General features: G+C 41.8%; 1 protein-coding gene across 32 annotated transcripts in view; it reads left to right on the plus strand.

The window, feature by feature from the left end:
• DLG2 (discs large MAGUK scaffold protein 2) overlaps positions 1–19,658 on the plus strand; it is a 1,097,443-nt gene that overhangs the window by 839,599 nt on the left and 238,186 nt on the right. For all 32 annotated transcript variants that reach the window (XM_078390148.1, XM_078390151.1, XM_078390152.1 and 29 more), the window contains 2 exons: positions 12,650–12,786; positions 18,817–18,961. In XM_078390148.1, coding sequence (XP_078246274.1) covers positions 12,650–12,786; positions 18,817–18,961 — 282 coding nt within the window. The remainder of the gene's footprint in view (positions 1–12,649; positions 12,787–18,816; positions 18,962–19,658) is intronic.

Below are 19,658 nucleotides of genomic sequence, written 5' to 3' on the forward strand. Positions count from 1 at the left end.
CTTGGCAGCCGATGGCCGTGACTAATTGAACACAGCGATGGTCTGATTTTTCTCTTTTTTTAGGTTAGCTGCGTGGTGCAGTTTGATTAGCAAATGTTTTGGTTTATGTGGAAAATCTGAGCCTGCTTCCTGATGCTGTAACTAAGCTCATCCCACAGCATCTGATTGTCCTCTTGTGGCGTTTTATTTTTAAGGAACGGCCGGTGCTTTGGGAGTTTGTCGGATGTCCCTTCTAAAATAGCGGTGAGCAGATGTCACTAAGTCCATTTCCTTATTCTTCCGTGGGTCGGCTTTGCCCACACATCTGCTTCTCCTGCCAAGCGGGGGATTTTCTAAAATTAATTTCAGAATTGGCAGATCCATTTCCACTTGAATTGCTTTCTTCCTGACAAGCCGCTTCCTTACAAGATGTAAAGGTGCCCCTCTGTGTTGATTAAATCAGGGGCTGGTAGCAAAGTTCCAAACACCACAGTTTAAAAAGAATGCCAACAAATTTGAACAAGTTCAGAGGAGGGCAACAAGGATGATCAGGGGACTGGAAACCGAGCCCTAGGAGGAAATACTGGAAGAACTGGGTGTGTTTAGCCTTGAGAAAAGAAGACTGGGGGGGAGATATGATAGCACTTTTCAAATACTTGACTGTCATGCAAAAGAGGGGCAGAATCTGTTTTCAATCATCGCAGAGTGCAGGACACATAATAATGGGTTCACGTTACAAGAAGCCAGATTTAAACTAAATATTGGGGGGGGGAACCTAACTGTTAGAGCAGTACGATAATGGAAACACTGGCCTCAGGAAGTAGTGAGCACTCTAACACTGGAAGCATTCAACAGACAAATGAACAACCATTGTCAGATTTATGTTGATTTGGATTCTTGCGCTGACCAGAGGGGTGGAGTTGATGGACTTAGAGGCACCTCCCAGCTCAAGTATTCTATCAGACTACACCTCGCAGGACCACTGGCCAGGGTGGATGTCCAAAATAGTTCCAAATATTGAGAAGGTGCTGGGTTACATATCCTGAACTAAAACACTGCCGCTGTTGCCACCCCCTGCAAATAACTGAAGAGCTATCACAAAGGAGATTGTTCAAGCACATACACAGGGCATATGAGCGGGAACTTCAGGAAGTGGGTTAGGAGTTGTGGTTGAGGAAACTGGGCTGAGAAATGAGGGGATAACCCTCTGCAGATATTTCAATGGCCATCACAAAGAAGATTGGCCAAGCTTGTTTTTCATTGTCCCTGAGAGGGACAGATCTAAATTTCAAGAAAGGAGATTTTTACTAAATAATAGGAAAAAGTTCCTGAAGGTAGGAGCTGCTTAACATGGATTGTGCCAGAGTGTCCTTCATTAGATGTTTACAAATGGACATTGGATGACCATCTGTAAAGGGTACTTTAGCTGTGGATTTTCTTCATTGGCAGAAGGTTGGACTAGATTTCCCTTGGAATTCCTTTTAATTCACCGTTCTTTAATATTATGAGAGTCACTTTCTTCTGCAGATTACGGCAGAGAATGGCAAAGCCCATGATCCTTGTTGGGAAATCTTGGCCCTTCATTTCTAGCAAAGGAAGATATTTGGTAAGTGAACCTTACCACCGGCTTTGCCAACATATCTGTTGTACCTTGATTCAAGAAGAAGTCTTGATATTGGCATGATTGTAGCCAAGAGAGACTATCTTGCCTCTGAGAGACTGATACAGTAATATAGACTAACCAACCCCTACAAGATAGAGCCATCAATTGCATCTTTTCCTTTTTTGCTTTCCACCATTACTGTAGTACAAAAATGTATCTGAGAAAAACCATTGTATCTTTTTGTGAACTACGTAATCGATGCCTGCACAGTGAGCACAGAAGAATAGACTGATGGTTTGCAAAGATTTATCAAGGCTACTATTTTTTACAAGTCCATGCAACAATTCAACAGTTACTAAGGTTTACATTTACTCACTCTGTAAGTGAACACTGCAAAGAAATGGAGGAAAATAATAGAAAGGGAAAAACCAGAGATCTGTTCAAGAAAATTGTAGCTATTGAAGGAACATTTTGTGCAAAGATGGACATGATAAAGGACAAAAATAGTAGGGACCTCATAGAAGCAGAACACATCAAGAAGAGGTGGCAAGACTACACAGAGGAATTATACCAGAAATTCTATTTCAAAATACTGAAGTACTGGAAAACACCAGCAGTCATTATGTTAGACTGCCCAGGGAAGCCATTGAAATCCATAAACATAAACAGAACTTCAACAAAAAAAAAGAAGGTTTAAAATTAAATAAGGCCTGGATCCTAATACTGAAAAATATAGCCTGCAAAAGGTCAATGAACTTTACCCAGCCACAAAGACCAGGGATCATTGCACAAAAAAGACCAGCTAATGACACCCATCAATCACAGTGACAGATAATCTCTCTCCCTTATCACAACAAAAACAAGCTGATCACCCTATCTCCTGAAAGGGACAAAAGCTGTTCCCACATCTATAAATACTCAACTATCCAATAAACAGCAACAGAGCATTGACAGAGTTCCTACTCCAGTCCTTTGAAGATGCTGGCCACAGAGACTGGCAAAATGTCAGGAAGAACAACTTTCAGCACACAGCCAAAGAGCCCAAAAAACCCATAACAACCATCAGATCCTGGCCGTGAAAGCCTTCGAGAACACATTATACCAGAAAGATCTGGATGTCCTGGACAATCCAGATAGTGTGGCTGCTGACCTTGAGCCAGACATCCTGGAGAGTAAAGTCAAGTGGGCCTTATAAAGCATGGCTGACAACAAGGCCAGTGGAAGTGATGGCATTCCAGTTGAACTATTTAAAATCTTAAAAGATGAAGCTGTTAAGGTGCTACATTCAATATGCCAGCAAGTTTGGAAAACTCATCAGTGGCCAGAGGATTGGAAAAGATCAGTATACATCCCAATCCCAAAGAAGGGCAGTGCCAAAGAATGCTCCAACTACTGTACAATTGCACTCATTTCACAAGCTAGCAAGGTTATGTTCAAAATCTTACAAGGTAGGCTTCAGCAGTATATGGACCGAGAACTCCCAGAAGTAAAAGCTGGATTTCGAAGGGGCAGAGGAACTAGAGACCAAATTGCTAACATGTGCTGGATTATGGAGAAAGCCAGAGAGTTCGAGAAAAACATCTACTTCTGCTTCATTGACTACACTGTGTGGACCACAGCAAACTATGACTAGTTCTTAAAGAAATGGGAGTGCCTGATCACCTTATCTATCTCCTGAGAAATCTATATGTGGGACAGGAAGCAACAGTTAGAACTGGATATGGAACAACTGATTGGTTCAAAATTGGGAAAGGAGTACGACAAGGCTGTGTATTGTCTCCCTGATTATTTAACCTATATGCAGAACGCATCATGCGAAAGTCTCGACTAGAGGAATCCCAAGCCGAAATTAAGATTGCCGGAAGAAATATCAACAACCTCAGATATACACATGATACAATTCTGATGGCAGAAAATGAGGAGGATTTAAAGACCCACTTAATGAGGGTGAAAGAGGAGAGCGCCAAAAATGGTCGGAAGCTCAACATCAAAAAATCCAAGTTCATGGCCACTGGTCCCATCACCTCCTGACAAATAGAAGGACAAAATATGAGGCAGTGACAGAGTTTACCTTCTTGGGCTCCATGATCACTGCAGATGGAGACAGCAGCCACAAAATTAAGAGATGCCTGCTTCTTGGGAAGAAAGCGATGAGAAACCTAGACAGCATCTTAAAAAGCAGGGACATCACCTTGCCAACAAAGGTCCGCATATTCAAAGCTATGGTTTTTCCTGTAGTGATGTATGGAAGTGAGAGCTGGACCATAAAGAAGGCTGACCACCGAAGAATTGATGCTTTTGAATTGTGTTGCTGGAGGAGGCTCTTGAGAGTCCCCTGGACTGCAAGGAGAACAAACCTATCCATTCTAAAGGAAATCAACCCTGAGTGCTCACTGGAAGGATAGATCCTGAAGCTGAGGCTCCAATACTTTGGCCATATCATGAGAGGAGAAGACTCCCTGGAAAAAAACCTGATGTTGGGAAAGTGTGAGGGCAAGAGAAGAAGGGGACGACAGAGGACGAGATGGTGGGACAGTGTCACCTAAGCTACCAACATGAATTTGACCCAACTCCGGGAGGAAGTGGAAGACAGGCCTGGCATGCTCTGGTCCATGGGGTCATGAAGAGTCGGATACAACTTAACTTATTTTTGTTGACTAAACAACGAAAATATCTATATTTGATATCTGATATCACACACACATACACATATCAGATATCAAATGTAGATATTTTTGTACACACATTTCATTTTATATTTTTAACAATAAAGTATCATATATTTCCCAAAATGGCCAAATATTTTCCAAAGTGACTCACTCTGCCCCCAAGAGCTGTTAAAGTAACCAAAAATATATTACTAATTGTATAGGAAACTGAGCAGTTGCTTTCATGGTGTTACGACACTTAAGGGTAGCAATTACCAATTGTTATTCAACGAATATGGTGGTTGATGACATGATGTATGTTTGCGTTCTGTGCTGTCAAGTTGGAACTGCCTTATAGCGTCCCTAATAGGGCTTTTAAGGTAAGGGAGATGTTTAAGGAGTGGTTTTACCAACTCTGCTCCCTCGGAGTCCAGTGGGCTTTCAAACCCTGTTCTCCCTCACTTTATCCACTATGTCACACTAGGAATCCCAATGTACTTCCATGAAAAGGACAAAATAGCACCCACCCTCACAATTTCTACATACAGAAATTGATCAGATATGATATTGACTTTGACCTCAAGAGTGGCAACAGGACATGATCCTTTATTGCACGTAAGGATAGCTGTTTCTGCAGGCTGAGCGCAACCTATATGGCTGTATCCTCCAACATTTCCCACCATCCTCCACCCTAAGCCTGAAGGGGCCCAGCCCTGGAGAGAGAACGTCACACAATAAGTTCTTCCACCCAGTCTTGAACCGTATCTCCTTGCGAAGCACTATGAAGAAGATCCATGTGATATAATTCTAACCTAATACAATACTGGCCTTCATGTAGGTGGTAAAAATCTGCCTTTGCTCAGCTTATGTGATGATTACAGATTTCAAATATGGGCTTATAGATCCACTTTTCTCTATCTCTCCAGGGTAAATGATTTCTCCCCTCCCTTGACTGAGTATGCAGTGTGATCTTAATAGAAAAAGAGACAGCTGCCATCAGTCTAGTGACCTGGAATAAATTGCAGTTTTCTACACTTTGGTTTTGTTTCATTTCCCATTGGAGCTACGTGCTAACACTACAGGGCAGAGAGTTATGAGCACAGAGTTGGAAAAATGCAGAGGAATGAATTCTGTAGGGGGGAAGAAATAAGAAGATAATGTTTGCCTTATTGAGTCAAACCAACGGCCCATCTGCCTTCGTTACTAAGGTTTCATCACGGCCAGCTACCATATCAGAAGAATTGTTTGGCTTTCTTAATATTTCATATTGGTTTTGACGGAGGGAGAGCCTTTATCACTCTGCCTTGCAGAGTTCTTCAATATATGGTGCAAATCATACTGCCTAAGAAGAAACCAGATGAGTCAGACCAGAAGCCATTCTTCACCAGCTTCCTTTTTCTACTAATGGCCAGTTGGATGCCTGTGGCATAAAAAAGGTGCAAAGGCTGGAGGCCAAGGAAGGAAAGAAAAAAGAGAAAAACTTTTTGATCCTTGTTTATTGTTATGTGCTGTCAAGCCACCTCCAACTTACACTGATCCTATGAATGAGTGATCTCCAAAATGTCCTGTCCTCAACTGCCCTGCTCAGCTCTTGTAAACAGCTCTTGTGGTTTTCCTTAGGGAGTCAATCCATCCCATGGTTGTTGTAGGTTTTTTGTGCTGTTTGGCCGTGTTCTGAAGGTTGTTCTTCCTAACGTTTCACCAGTCTCTGTGGCCGACATCTTCAGAGTACAGGAGTCAGGACTCTGTCTGTGTTCTGGTATATTGTGTGGGATAGTTGAGTATTTATAGCTGTGGGATCAGCTTTCTGTCCTTTTTAGGAGATTGGGTGATTATGGTGATCAGGGTGTTTTTTGTTATGAGTGCATTGTTGTGATAAGGGGGGAGATGATCTGTCACTGTGATTGATGGGTGTCGGTAGCTAGTCTTTTTGTGTGCAGTGATCACAGGTCCTTGTGGCTGGGTGGCGTTCGTTGACCTTTTGCAGGCTGTATTTTTCAGTGCTGGGAGCCAGGCTTTGTTGAGTTTTAGACTTTGTGGGGAAAAACACAACCTATAAACAGTACTCAGGCCCACCACAAAAATACAACAGATGTTGTGGTCAGCAAACGACCAAAGGGAACCCCTCACCACTGCAGGAGTATACTGGATACCTTGCAGTTGTGGCCAGGTATATATTGGGACCACAAAACAAAGCAACCACACCAGAATCAAAGAACATGACAGACACTGCAGACTAAAACAACTGGAAAAATCAGCAGTAGTTGACATGCCCTGAAACAAGCTAGACATGAATTTCAGTTTCAAAACACAGAAGTACTGGACAACACCAGCAATCATTATGCTAGACTACACAGGGAAGCCATTGAAATCCAGAAACACCAGCACAGCGTCAACAAAAAAGTCTAAAACTCAACAAACCAAGAGACTGGCAAAACATTAGGAAGAAAAACCTTCAGAAAACAGCGAAACAACCCGGAAAACCTACAACAACTATCGGATTCTGGCTGTGAAAGCCTTTGAGAATACAATCCATCTCATGTTTGGTCTTCCTCTTTTCCTGCTGCCTTCAATCTTTTCCAGCATTATTGTCTTTCTAGAGAATCCTTCCTTATGATGTGCCCAAAGTAGGACAGCCTCGGTTTCAACATTTTTTTACTCCAGACGTAGTTCAGGGTTGAGTTCATCTTGTTTGTCTTTCTGGCAGTCCCCAAAGCTCGGCGCCAGCACCACGTTTCAGACAAATCCATTTGTTTCCTGTCACCTTTCTTCATTGCCTACTTTTCACACCTATGTATGGTGAGTGGAAATACAATAGTGTGGATGATCTTGGTTTTGCTCTCCAGTGCCACATCTTTATGCTTGATGATCTTTTCTAATTCCTTCATTGCTGCCTTTCCTAGTCTGAAGTTATCCTATACACTGTTCAAAATCAAGGGTGGGCTTTACATTTATCAAACCACTACAATATCACAAATAGGCTAGCTCTTGCATCCTGCAGGATTCTTTGTTACCCTAGATATTACAGAGTAATAGGAATGCAGAAGGAAGTTCCCCAAATCATCCTGACCAGATGTTGTGGTCCAGTTCCCTTGTATAAAGGAAGTACCAAATCAATTTGAGATAGTAGGTTTCATGTTCCACTTCAGGTGATGTAGATTTCACTGTCCTTCCTAGTCTGGGTAGACAAAGGGTAGTCAATCAGCTTCCCGCTCTTGCTGCAAAGTATCTCCCAGCCTGCTAATGTATATTCATAGATGCAAATGAAGGAATAATGACTACACCTGGACTGCAATTATGTTTTCCCACAGAATGAAGATGTCTGAGCAGGTGAGATGGCTACCAATATAAACTAAGCTTATTAGAGTCTATTAGGATTGCTGTAAGTCAGGTCCGACATGACTGCAAAGAACACATACACATTTTGTCTATGATGCATAATCTTATATACAAAATAAGAGTTTGCACAAAAATAACCCATGTGATTTTTTTAAAGTATACTTTTCAAAATTAATGTTTATGACAACAACAAACAAACAAAACACCATGATCATATCAACTTTTAAAAGACTCATTTTCAATCCCACCCTTGAGTCTAATTCACATATTTGCTTTACATTGTGTTTTGTAGCTGCCTCATCTCTCTTCAGAAATATAATGATTCATCTCCACGGGTATAACCTTTCCGTTTCTCAAACACATGTACCAAAAATAAATTCCATATTTCTTTAAAATCATATGTATTCAAATATGTTTCTAATGTTGGCTTTGTAGGTTAGTTTACCATTAACAACCATATTCCACATTTCTTCATATCATTCTTCTATATTAAGTTGATTATTGTTCTTCCAATTCTTGCTACAGTTACCATAGCAATAATTAATTCTTTTTCTTCCTCTTTTAATTGATTGTTATTAATCATATTCAACAAAGCAATCATTGGAGCCATTTGTACATCAATACTCATAATTTCTGTAAAAGAAAGAGTGGTCAGTGGTTTTTTAAGTGATTACGGGGAGAGGGGAGTATTAAAGTGTATCTAAAAGGCCCTTAAATCTCGTAATCTGATCCAGTGGAGAGAAAATGCCAGAAATATTTCCCCATCTTTAAGGAAAAAATTACACAAAGATTTACATTCCCAGTAAAGAACCAGCCATACAATTGGATTAGCTGAACGGTTCAGCCTTTCCAAAGCACTTCCCATTCTGTTCTTTCATTGTAGCCCTGTCTTTTGTCATACATGATTTCTGTCTTGATCATGTACAAACTCAGACCTTGCGCAGATGACATCATATACATCACAAGTGTAGGATTTCTAAGCTGCCTTATTGTTTGTCACAAGTGAGTGCAAGTACAGACTGAACCATGCAGAACAGGACTACTTCAAAGGCCAAAGTATGCTTGCCTATGGTTGCACACTTTTCAACAGGGCGATCCCTTATCAAGGAAGAACAACGTACTCAAGGTTTCGTGGTGGGCTTGCCAGAAGAATACAATTATGCAGACGGAGTTTCTGTTCTCAATGATGTGCTTGCTTGCTGGAAGGCTGCCTGCTAAATTATAAAGCACAATTCAAAGTACAGTGGTGCCCCGCATAACAAGCGCTTTGTTTAACGACAAATCCGCATAGTGATATTTTTTTGCGATCACAAAAGCGATCACATAACCATGTTTTAAATGGGAAAACATCGCTTTGCGATGATCGGTAAGCGTTTCGCTTACCGATTATCGCATAACGATGTTTTAAGAACAGCTGATCGGCGGGTAAATAAAATGGCCGCCAGCAGTGTTTTCATGCCTTTTCCTCACTTACCAGGCAGCGAAAATGGCGGCCGCATGGAGGATTTTCGCAGAACGGTGAGTTTTTTGCCCATAGGAACTATGGGCTTCTTTATTACGCATAGTGACAAATCCGTATAGCGACGATTTTTTCAGAATGGATTGTCGTCACTATGCGGGGCACCACTGTACTAGTTTTAACCTGTAAGCCTCTAAATGACTTGGGTCGAATCAATCTCAAGGACCGCGTCTCCCTTTATGAGCCTGCCAGGTAACGAGGGTCCAGCCCCCTGGGGCGGGACTGTCCACTCACCTTCCATGGTTGCTGCGGGCTCTGTGTTCTCTTCCGATTGCTCCGGAGTGCCTGGTCAGCAAGCCACTCTTCGATGGAGGCTCATCCTCCCACCTCCTGCCAGGAGTGGCTTGCAGACTGCGAGCTCCAGAGCGATAGGAAGGGAGGGCAGAGGCTGCAGCAACAGCGGAACTTGAGTGGACAATCCAGCCCCAGGGGGCTGGACCCTCGTTATGTCCACCTGTGCAGGGGTATTCATATACAAATACCCCCATCTCTAGTGAGAACACTGGAGAGGTCCTTCTCTGTGGCTGCTCCCAGACTCTGGAACTCCCTCCCACTGGAGGCCAGGCTGGCCCCATCTTTACTGTCCTTCCACAAGCAGGCAATGACCTTTCTCTTCAGGCAGGCTTTCTCTCACTGACTGGCTGTCTGAGAAGGGTTTTTAAATGGATTGTTGTGGGTTGTTAATTTTGAATTTATTTTTTTTAGTATTGATTTTATTTACCATTTTTAATATAGTTCTTTTTTAATGTTTCTAAAGTAAACTTTTAAATCTTGTCTTTTCCACGATGTACTGTAAGCCTTCTTAGGTCTTTTTTAAGGAGAAAGGTAGAGTAGAAACGTTTTAAATGAAATAAATGTAAAGATGTCAGGAAACCTTTTCTTTAAGGCAAAAATGGATTCCTACAGCTATCAATTTAAACTGGGTAAATGACACTTGGTAGATATGTGGAAGCTGGGTCCATTTTCATCTGGAAGACAATCTCTCTATCCTATCCCTTCAGTTTTGATGGCTTTTCTGCGAGTTGGCGTACGTCTGTGTGTTTCCACATGCACATGCATGCATGCGTGTGCCAGGAAGGAGCCAAGGACTGAGATATAGCAGAAGACTCTCTTAACACCAGTGTAGGTCTCATTACCTTCAGCCTCCCAATTTCCAAGCCCGATTCCTCACTTCCAGTGTGTGAGATTAAAAATAAGGAACCTTTGCCCCTCTTCTGCATTCTGTGGTTTGTGTGACATGTCTCATACATGACCAACTGTGCATAACAGGTACTGTATTCTCCTTTCTCTTTTCAAAACAATGCCCACGCAGAAAGCCTAGGACTGGCTGATTGTTCAAAAATGTGCAAACAATACATTCAGTGCTTGTCATTTTGAAAGCACTCGCCAAACAACACAACAATATGCTACAATTTGTGTACCCAGGTCCTTAGCAACAGCACCAATACAGCAGTTCCTTGTAGAATTTGCAGAGTTCAAGTGTCCCTTTGATTTCAAGGTCAGACAAAAGTCCCAAGAGTTTGGTATCCATAACACAGAAGACTCTTTGAAACCCTAAAATACCATATCAATACAATTGTACGGAATTCATTAATTCTCTATGTATATTCAGCCCTCCCGCACAAACAGATAGGAATCATATCCAAACCAAGCTGGCAAGGGCTTCAGCAATCCAAGAGGCGACAGCAGCTCTGGCCTCTTAAATTCTCCCGCTCTTTTTGATTCAAATTTCTTACTCACAGCCCCTCTCTTTCATAATCCCACTCCAGTATTTCAGAGGGATAACACTGTGAGTATTCTTGGCAGTTCCTGAAAATGTGCCAGAAAATTATTTATTTAAAATATTTTTACCCTGCCTTTCTGGTTAAAAGGGCCTGAGGTGGGTCCTTAAAATTTCCTTACAATTTTGGAAGTGAGGAGACGTCGATTTCCGTTAGGACAGAAAAGCAAGGCTTTACATCCTGGCCATACCCACATTCACTCTGGATATAACCCTCTGTGATAATGCAGTTTCTTCCCCAGTAAATGGGGCGGCACTTAATTTTAATTGTTCTGCTAGTTGGAGATTATTTCACTTCATTTTAATAGGAGCCATAATTCATAGAGCGTCTGTAGATTTCTAGAAATGGTTCAGGAGGTTCCTTGTCATAATAAATTACTGACCACAGCTTTCTTTAATTACCTTGTGACGTGTCCTCTTGTGAAAGGGAAGATGATTCTTTAAAAGAAAAGCAGCACAAAAACCCAGTATCCCCTAAGGGTGTGCTATTCAGTATTTTTGGACTACAACTCCCAGAATTCTCCAGGAATTTTACAGGTAGCGTTCTGAAAGGTGCAGTCCAGAAATCTAAGTCCACAAACCAGTTTTCTGGTTATTTACCTCTCTTGCTGCTTCCCCCAGCCTGTTTTTACTTTTGTTTTGAAAGCAAGGAACTGCCCTAGTGTTCAGGTCTTCCAGGATGTCATCCTTGTTTAAGAAGCAACCTCTATAGAGCATAATGGGTTGCAAGACCAGAACTCCTAGCTGTCTGTCCTGCAGTGTATAGAGTTATGCTAAGCTTTTTTTTCCCCACACAGAGATTTGATTTTAATATGACAAAAGGCAGAGACAAAACCTTGTAAGATGAGTTCTCAGAAGGAAGGAAGATAAATTCTCAGCTGGCATATGCATGATCAAGAGTTTAAAAAATGAATTGGATGGGAATTCTGTGAGCACTGTATCATCACCACTGATTCAACTTGAATGTGATTCAGTGGCCAGATCCAATTGCAATTTACACCTGCATAAATGATATATGTATTGGTGGCAAACGGCCACTCACTAAAAAGGTGCTGGTTCTGTCCATGGCTGCATTTCCAGCCACACTACATAGCTTTGGAGGTAGGTCCAGGAACCTCCTGCCAACCTAGCAGTTTGAAAGCATGTAAAAATGCAAGTAGATAAATAGGTACCACCTCCGTGGGAAGGTAACGGCGTTCCGTGTCTAGTCGCGCCGGCCACGTGACCACGGAAGATTGTCTACGGACAAAACACTGGCTCTACAGCTTGGAAACGGGGATGAGCGCCATCCCTTTGAGTCGGACACGACTGGACTAAATGTCAAGGGGAATCTTTACCAGGAACACAACTGTAAATCAGTAGGTTTCCCAATGACATAATAGTCCACTGTCTCCACTACATTATTTCGAAAGGCCTCCAGCAGTCATACACCATTCTCTCCCATTGCAACAACCTAGTCAATAATCTGGATATTTAAAAAAGTGTCAGCCTTTATGAAAATTATATTCATGAGCTGAAATCCAGTTGTAGAGCTATTCAAGTTGAAGGCAATTAATTTAACATTCACTTGTTTCAGCCAGCAAATAAAGAGTCACCATAGCTATTCTCGGGGATGTGTGTGCCCACTGGCCCAGTTGTGAATTGCAACAGTGACTGTTCTGTTGCCAGCTAGACGCCAGTGAATATTATGGCATTTACTTTCCACTGGTGTGAAAAAGCAATAGGATTTTGGCCAGAGTCTACTTTCCATAACACCCATTTTTCTCTGTTTTCTCCTCTAGGTCTGGGATTCAGCATTGCTGGAGGTGTGGGGAATCAGCACATCCCTGGAGACAACAGTATCTATGTTACAAAAATTATTGATGGAGGGGCGGCACAGAAAGATGGAAGATTGCAAGTTGGAGACAGGCTTCTTATGGTGAGAAGTTGATGCCAAAACTTTATGTACCTCTGGGTGATGTGAGTGTGTAAGAAAACTCATGGAGATTCCACTGGTCTGATGTCAAAGAAATAGGTTAAGTTTTCCCACCGCACGCGCTTCTTGTAGGATCAAGTTCTTTGTTTTACATGGTTTATTTATTTATTTATTTATTTATTTATTTATTTATTTATTTATTTATTTATTTATTTATTTAGCCCACGGGAGCAAAATTCTAGACTGAACAGAATCTTTTTTTTTCCCTAGGTGCTAGGAAAAAAAATATGTAAAATCATGTTGTTGTTTAGTCATTAAGTTGTGTCCAACTCTTTGTGACCCCATGGACCAGAGCACGCCAGGCCCTCCTGTCTTCCACTGCCTCCTGGACTTGGGTCATTGTCCAACCATCTCATCCTATGTCATCCCCTTCTCCTCTTGCCTTCACACTTTCCCAACATCAGGGGCTTTTCCAGGGTGTCTTCTCTTCTCATGAGTTGGCCAAAGTATTGGAGCCTCAGCTTCAGGATCTGTCCTTCCAGTGAGCACTCTGGGTTGATTTCCGTCAGAATGGATAGGTTTATTCTCCTTGCAGTCCAGGGGACTCTCAAGAGCCTTCTCCAGCACCACAATTCAAAGCATCAGTTCTTCAGCAGTCACCCTTCTTTATGGTCCAGTAAAACCACATACTTTAGCAAAAACATATGATCTTACAGGTTTTTCCCAGTATCCAGAAGAATTCAGTATCTTAGAATGTTGCCCCCTAGTGCCCATAATGATGATTTCTATTTTACCCCAGATGGGCTTGGAGAGCTTAACATATACCAAGCCAAACACTGCTGGTAAGGACACAGAATTTCCTCTCCTCTCACAGGGACAGAGTATCCAGTGAGTTGCTTTTACTGTCCCAAGCAGTTTCATCTCAAAACTGGAAAAGCAGCATGTAGATCAGTTCATTAATTTATTGTCTTCGTCATTCTTTCTCAGATCTCTTAATTCCATTTGCTCAAGATGTGTGTCCTTCATTCTCTATTTTGGAACGTCCCCTTGGGCATTTTGGCCATCTTTGATTGTTATCACTTGTTATCACTCTGCATTATTTCAGCATTGCCCTCATTCAGTGCCCTTTTTTTCCTCTGACTCACCTGCCTCTAGCATAACATCACTATCCTTCCCTCACCTTTCATTCGTTCTGTGCCTATTTCTCTACCAGTCGTTTTATGTTGCTTTCCCTAAATTCATGCATCTTCTCAAATTCGTATGGGAGGGGCAGTATCCTTCCATCATTCCAGCTCAGCATAACAACGGTAAGGTTGTCTGAAACATATGAAGGGCCACCAGTTTACCTACTGCTAGGGCCAGTATCCCAGAATCCCAGTCATTCTGACAACCCCCATTACTTTTGCATCTGTAGAGTGATATTCTTCTTCAGCCAATCAGGTGAGGTCCATAAGTAGGTGGTGTAGCCCAAGTAATGAAGTCTGCTTAGATGATGATGTCCCTTCTGTGTCAAGGCTTGGCTGATACCACCTTGGCGTCTGTAGGTATGTATTTGTTTTGTGGGTCTTGATTTATCCCAGAAAGATGAGACTGGGAGGTTAGATGGTAACTCTTTTCAGACTTCTGAGGGGCTGTCACATGAAGGACACAACAATCGGCTTTTCTCCTGCTCCACAAAGGCGTGACCAGAACTAGAGATTGAAATGTTTTAAAAAGGGATTTGGACAAAATGTGAGGACTTGCTTATAATAAGAGCAGTTCAACAGACTACCACAGAGGACTCTGGACTTTGTATTCACAAAGGCTTTCACGGCTGGGATCTGATGGCTCTTGTGGGTTTTTTTCGGGCTCTTTGGCCATGTTCTGAAGGTTGTTCTTCCTAATGTTTCGCCAGTCTCGGTGGCCGGCATCTTGACTTCTCTACCAGATGCCGGCCACAGAGACTGGCAAAACGTAAGGAAGAACAACCTTCAGAACATGGCCAAAGAGCCCGAAAAAAACCCACAACAGCCACTCTGGGCTTTATTGGAGTTTTCTGAAACATTGATTCTGTTACGGATACTTAGCTGTACGTTTTTGCACTGTATCAGCCATCGGTCCATCCTAACTCTATGATTCTGTGATCTGAAGGAAACTTACTGACCTGTTGAACCAGACAGTAAATCCAACACTTTTTTCGTTGTAAGATAGAGAAATGTACTGGAATCTATTGTTATCCCTCTGCCTTCAATCAGCACCAGATGCAGCCCACTCATCTTCGCTGTTTCAAAGAGAATGGCTAGACAATTAGCCAGAACAATAGGCCTGCTATCTTGCAGCAGATTTTAGGAGGGGTGGGTGGGAGTTGCTTCCATTTCACAGCTCTCCAAAGTGTAAAGGGCTTGAAAAAGGGTTTGTATGAATAAGCCACATTAGGCCAATTACAACCTAGGAGTTCACAGATGTTTGCCAGAGAATGCTCACTTGAGTCGCACTTCAACAGACTCCAGGAGAAGAAAAAGAAATGATTTTTCAAGAGTTTTCCGCAATAGGATAACATTTTTGCCACGGCGCTCGTCTCCCTCTTAGTTCCAATCCAGTCAGATCCAAATGGCGGATGTAAAGGGCAATTTTCCACTTGAACGAGAAATTTAAATCACACTTGTAGATTTCCATGGAACTCTTGGGTCGCCGTCCTCTCTTCCTTCTAACATTCCTGCCAGCTTGATCTTCTTGAATACAAACAGACATGGCTTTTAGAGAACCCAGGTTGCTTGAGACCCTCTCATCTCCAAAAATGAAGTTGGGACATTTTCAGATTGACAGTAAATGGCCAAATAAGGATGTACATAATAAAACAATCATGGGGTGGGTGGATTTTCCATTTATTTACAGTGGTGCCTCGCTTAACGATTGCTTCGTATAATGAAAAATTCACTTAACAATGGCTTTTTCAGAGTGATCTTGTGCTTCACTTAACGATTTTCCCTATGGGCAATTTTCGCTTAACGATTTTGGGACCATGCTTCACTTAATGATGACAGTTTTAGGTCCCCTTGTTTCGCTTAACGTTTTTTTTTTACAGCCCCATTTTTGCTATTTTTAAAATATTCTAAAATGTTTAAAAAATGTTTAAAATGCTTGGAATCATTAGTGCACCTAATAAAACCTTCGTTAACTTAATTTGGCTTTGTTCTGAGTCTTTTTGAATTTTTTGTGAATTTTTCCCCCCATTGAAATAGGCTTCAATGCATTTCAATGGGTTTCGCTTAACATTTTTTTCCTATGGGGATTTTCGCTTAAGGATGGTAATCCGTTCCAATTGGAACAGATTATCCGGTTTTCAATGCATCTCTATGGGAAATGGTGTTTCGCTTAACAATGTTTTCACATAGCGATGTTTTTTTTGGAACCAATTAAAATCGTTAAGTGAGGCACCACTGTATTTACTTTCTTTCTCCTATGAGGCTGAAGGCAATGCAGGTGGGGTATCCCTGCACTTTTCATCCGGTAATGTTTGCCCGGACTTTTTACTTTCTGAATGAGAGTTTCTTCAAGGAGATTCTCTATGACAGGATTGGCCAATATCTGCTTTTCCCAGTGTTTCAATAGAATCCTAGTGTTATGGGGTTTCATGGGACCTTGAGGAACATCTAGTCTAGTCTGCTGAAAGAGACAAGCTGGATTTTATCCTCTTCTTAAGGTCTCCATGTTAAAACAAAACATGTATGTGGAAAATTTGGGCCTTTTCCTCTGAAATGAAGAGCATACAGAAAGAAAGAACAGAAGAACTCATTGTTAAGAGAAGCACAAGAAAACCATCGAATGCTTCAAATTCTTAAACATCTATTATGCCAAAAAAAAATCCTGAATATATGCAAATTATAGTTTGTAAGCCGCCTAGAGTGGTCCTGTTACCAGTTAGGCGGGATATAAATAGAATGAATGAATGAATGAATGAATGAATAGTTTATATAAATATATGTATATTGAGCACATTTATATAAATTGCACCATTTTGCCTCTAGTTTACTTAAAACTATACTCTTGGCATAGTGAGAACAGTTTAGGGTTGGGCCCTGCAAATTCCTCCTTGTTGTTGTTGGTGTGAACACGGCAGTTCTTTATCTTCATATACAAGGATGATACAAGCTGGGATTGGCATTCTTGTTTACCACCACTGCCAGGCAAGCCTGTGAGCAGGGCCCTGCTGGCACAGGAAGAAGGGGTTTGTCAAAAGAGGGAAATTTTCTTTTAAATCATATCAGGATTAAATTAATGAAACACACTTGATACAGGATGACTTTTGACAATTTCTGAGTGGGCATAACTGGTCCCAAAAGGAGATAACTTGGATAACGGGCCAAAGAAAGTCACCAGGTTCTCCTGTCCTGGTTTGCCCCGAAAGCATTGCCTTACCACTCTAGACAACTCTGTATCCTTTCTAGAAGAAGAGGAATGTGGTCTCCACAACATGGGAATTGGTAGTAATGTTGTGGCGTCATTAAGACATGCTGAGGACCTGAGCTATATCAAGTTTAGGAGTCATAGAATCATGGAATAATGAAGTTGGAAGGGGCCTATAAGGCCATTGGGTCCAACCCCCTGCTCAGTACAAGAACACACATCAAAGGGTATCTGTCTAAGGTTCTCTTGAATGCCTCCAGTATTGGAGCACTTGCCACCTTTCGAGGTCATTGGTTCCATTGCTGCACTGTTCGAACAGTTAGGAAGTTTTTCCTGATATTCAGCCAAAAGCTGGCTTCTTGTTATTTGAGCCCATTGTTGTGTGGCCTACACTCTGGGATGATTTGAGAGCAGATCCTCCTCTGAATGACAGCCTGAATGAGTCCCCATAGCACTAGCAAAAAGTCATGTCAGGGACAATAGCATCTGTGTGTTTGATATTTCACCCCACATTCTTTTCAAAGTAGGGAGGAGCTTTGGGGCACAGGTATTAATAATAGCTCACCCACTTCCTTTTTCATTTCTTTTCAACTGTTATGTCTGTAATTTTTGTGTCTGTGAGCGCGCGTGCACATGCATGTGTGCGTGCATGCGCACACGTGCGTGTACACAGGTGCATTTGACAGTGTCAGTACCTCATGGCCTGAACCTAGAGTACACTTGACTTCTCCACCAGTTCCAAAATACTCTATCCTCAATCCACTATGGCAGTGGTCTCCAACCTTGGGCATCCAGATGTTCTTGGACTCCAACTCCCAGAAACCTTCACCATCACCTCTGCTGGCCAGGATTTCTGGGAGCTGAAGTCCAAGAACATTTGGAGGCCCAAGGTTGGGGACCACTGCCCTACGGATGAAATTCTGTTGCTTAAAGTAGTAAATTGCACTAAAGTAAGCCCATTAACACAATGAGGATCTTGTGAGTCAAATACTTTGTAAGTTCATTGATTCAAATGGGTCAATTCTAGTTGTGACTTTCTACACGAAGTGAGAGAATTCCAGCCAGTAAATGCCACATTAAAGACAGTGTAGGGTTATTCACAGCTATGGAAGCAGAAGTTAGAATGTTTTGCTATAATATTCTATTTGTTCTGTTTAGTTAATCATTGAACTAAATGTAGTTAAAACGTCCTATGACTTGAGAAGCCTTTAAAAGGGGGTTGTATTTTTGAAATGTGATAGCCATGATCAACATGCTTCTCCCCTCTTTTTTATATATCTATGAATGGCCTGTATATAATAAAGTTAGTTGTCGTTATAGAGGTATGTTAAGAGTTTCAAAGGTGGATATTAGGGAATTCTAGATGGACCAAGGTTGAGTGTTCATGTGTGTCTGATGTATCAAAAAAAAAAAAAAAACTGGATTCATGCTAACAATCTCCATCCTTAATCCCCTGCTATCAGATTCTTAATAGGGTTTCCTTGTGAGCAGTAAAAATCTTTACTTGTATTGGCTAATTGGTATCATTTACTATAGACGTTGAGTAAATATTTGTCCGTATTTTTTAACATTACTGCATCAGTGATCAGCATTCCAATTTCTGTGTCTGGCTTGCCTAATAACCCCATCTTTTTTTATTGCCATTAGGTAAATAATTACAGTTTAGAAGAGGTAACGCATGAAGAAGCAGTAGCAATATTGAAGAATACATCCGATGTAGTTTATTTAAAAGTTGGAAAGCCCACCACCATTTACATGACAGATCCTTATGGCCCTCCAGATATTACCCACCGTGAGTAACTATTTAACTTTTTAAAATATGCTGTCATCTGTTTCCAAGAGGTTTGTAGAGATGTCTTAGTTTGAGGATGAAGTGTGACACATGACCCTTGAGAATCCTGCTCAAATCCAGAACATGGACATGCCCTCTTATCAAAATAAAAGGGAAATGAAATTCTCATCTTCCTTATCCTGATGGAGGATGGACAGAGTGATCAATTCTGCTTCCATTGGTCCACTTCATTTTTCACAGAGAGAAATGTTCCACTTCTTTAGAAGCTAGCATGGAAACCAAGTAGGTTGACACAGAAGGGGGAGATTCTTCTGTTCATCCCCTGGAATCTCTCTGCATTTTTGTCTTGGCTTTCAGAGGAGGGGGAAGCTCCTTCTTTCATGACCAACATGGAAATCCTCTTCTGCAGAGTGGAGTGTCTGGGGCATTGACCCAGGATGCCAAAATTTAGAGGATGCCAGAATTTGCATCCTGGACAGTCATGAACCTGTCCAGTGGTATTTGCCACTGGAAAGGGTGCAAACCTGCCCATCTTGAGCAGGTACAATTCCTCCAACCACTCCTGCTTCAGCAGAAGAAGACACAAAACGGGCACCGACCCAGGGGTCATGTGCTCAGACTCAAGGGTTCAGCCCCATCCCTCCATCCTCTCCCCTGATATAGGGGGAGGGTTTTGCTGCCATGTTGGTCAAGCCTG

The sequence above is a fragment of the Pogona vitticeps genome, chromosome 3 (genome assembly GCF_051106095.1).
Source record: "Pogona vitticeps strain Pit_001003342236 chromosome 3, PviZW2.1, whole genome shotgun sequence".
Taxonomy (NCBI): domain Eukaryota; kingdom Metazoa; phylum Chordata; class Lepidosauria; order Squamata; family Agamidae; genus Pogona; species Pogona vitticeps.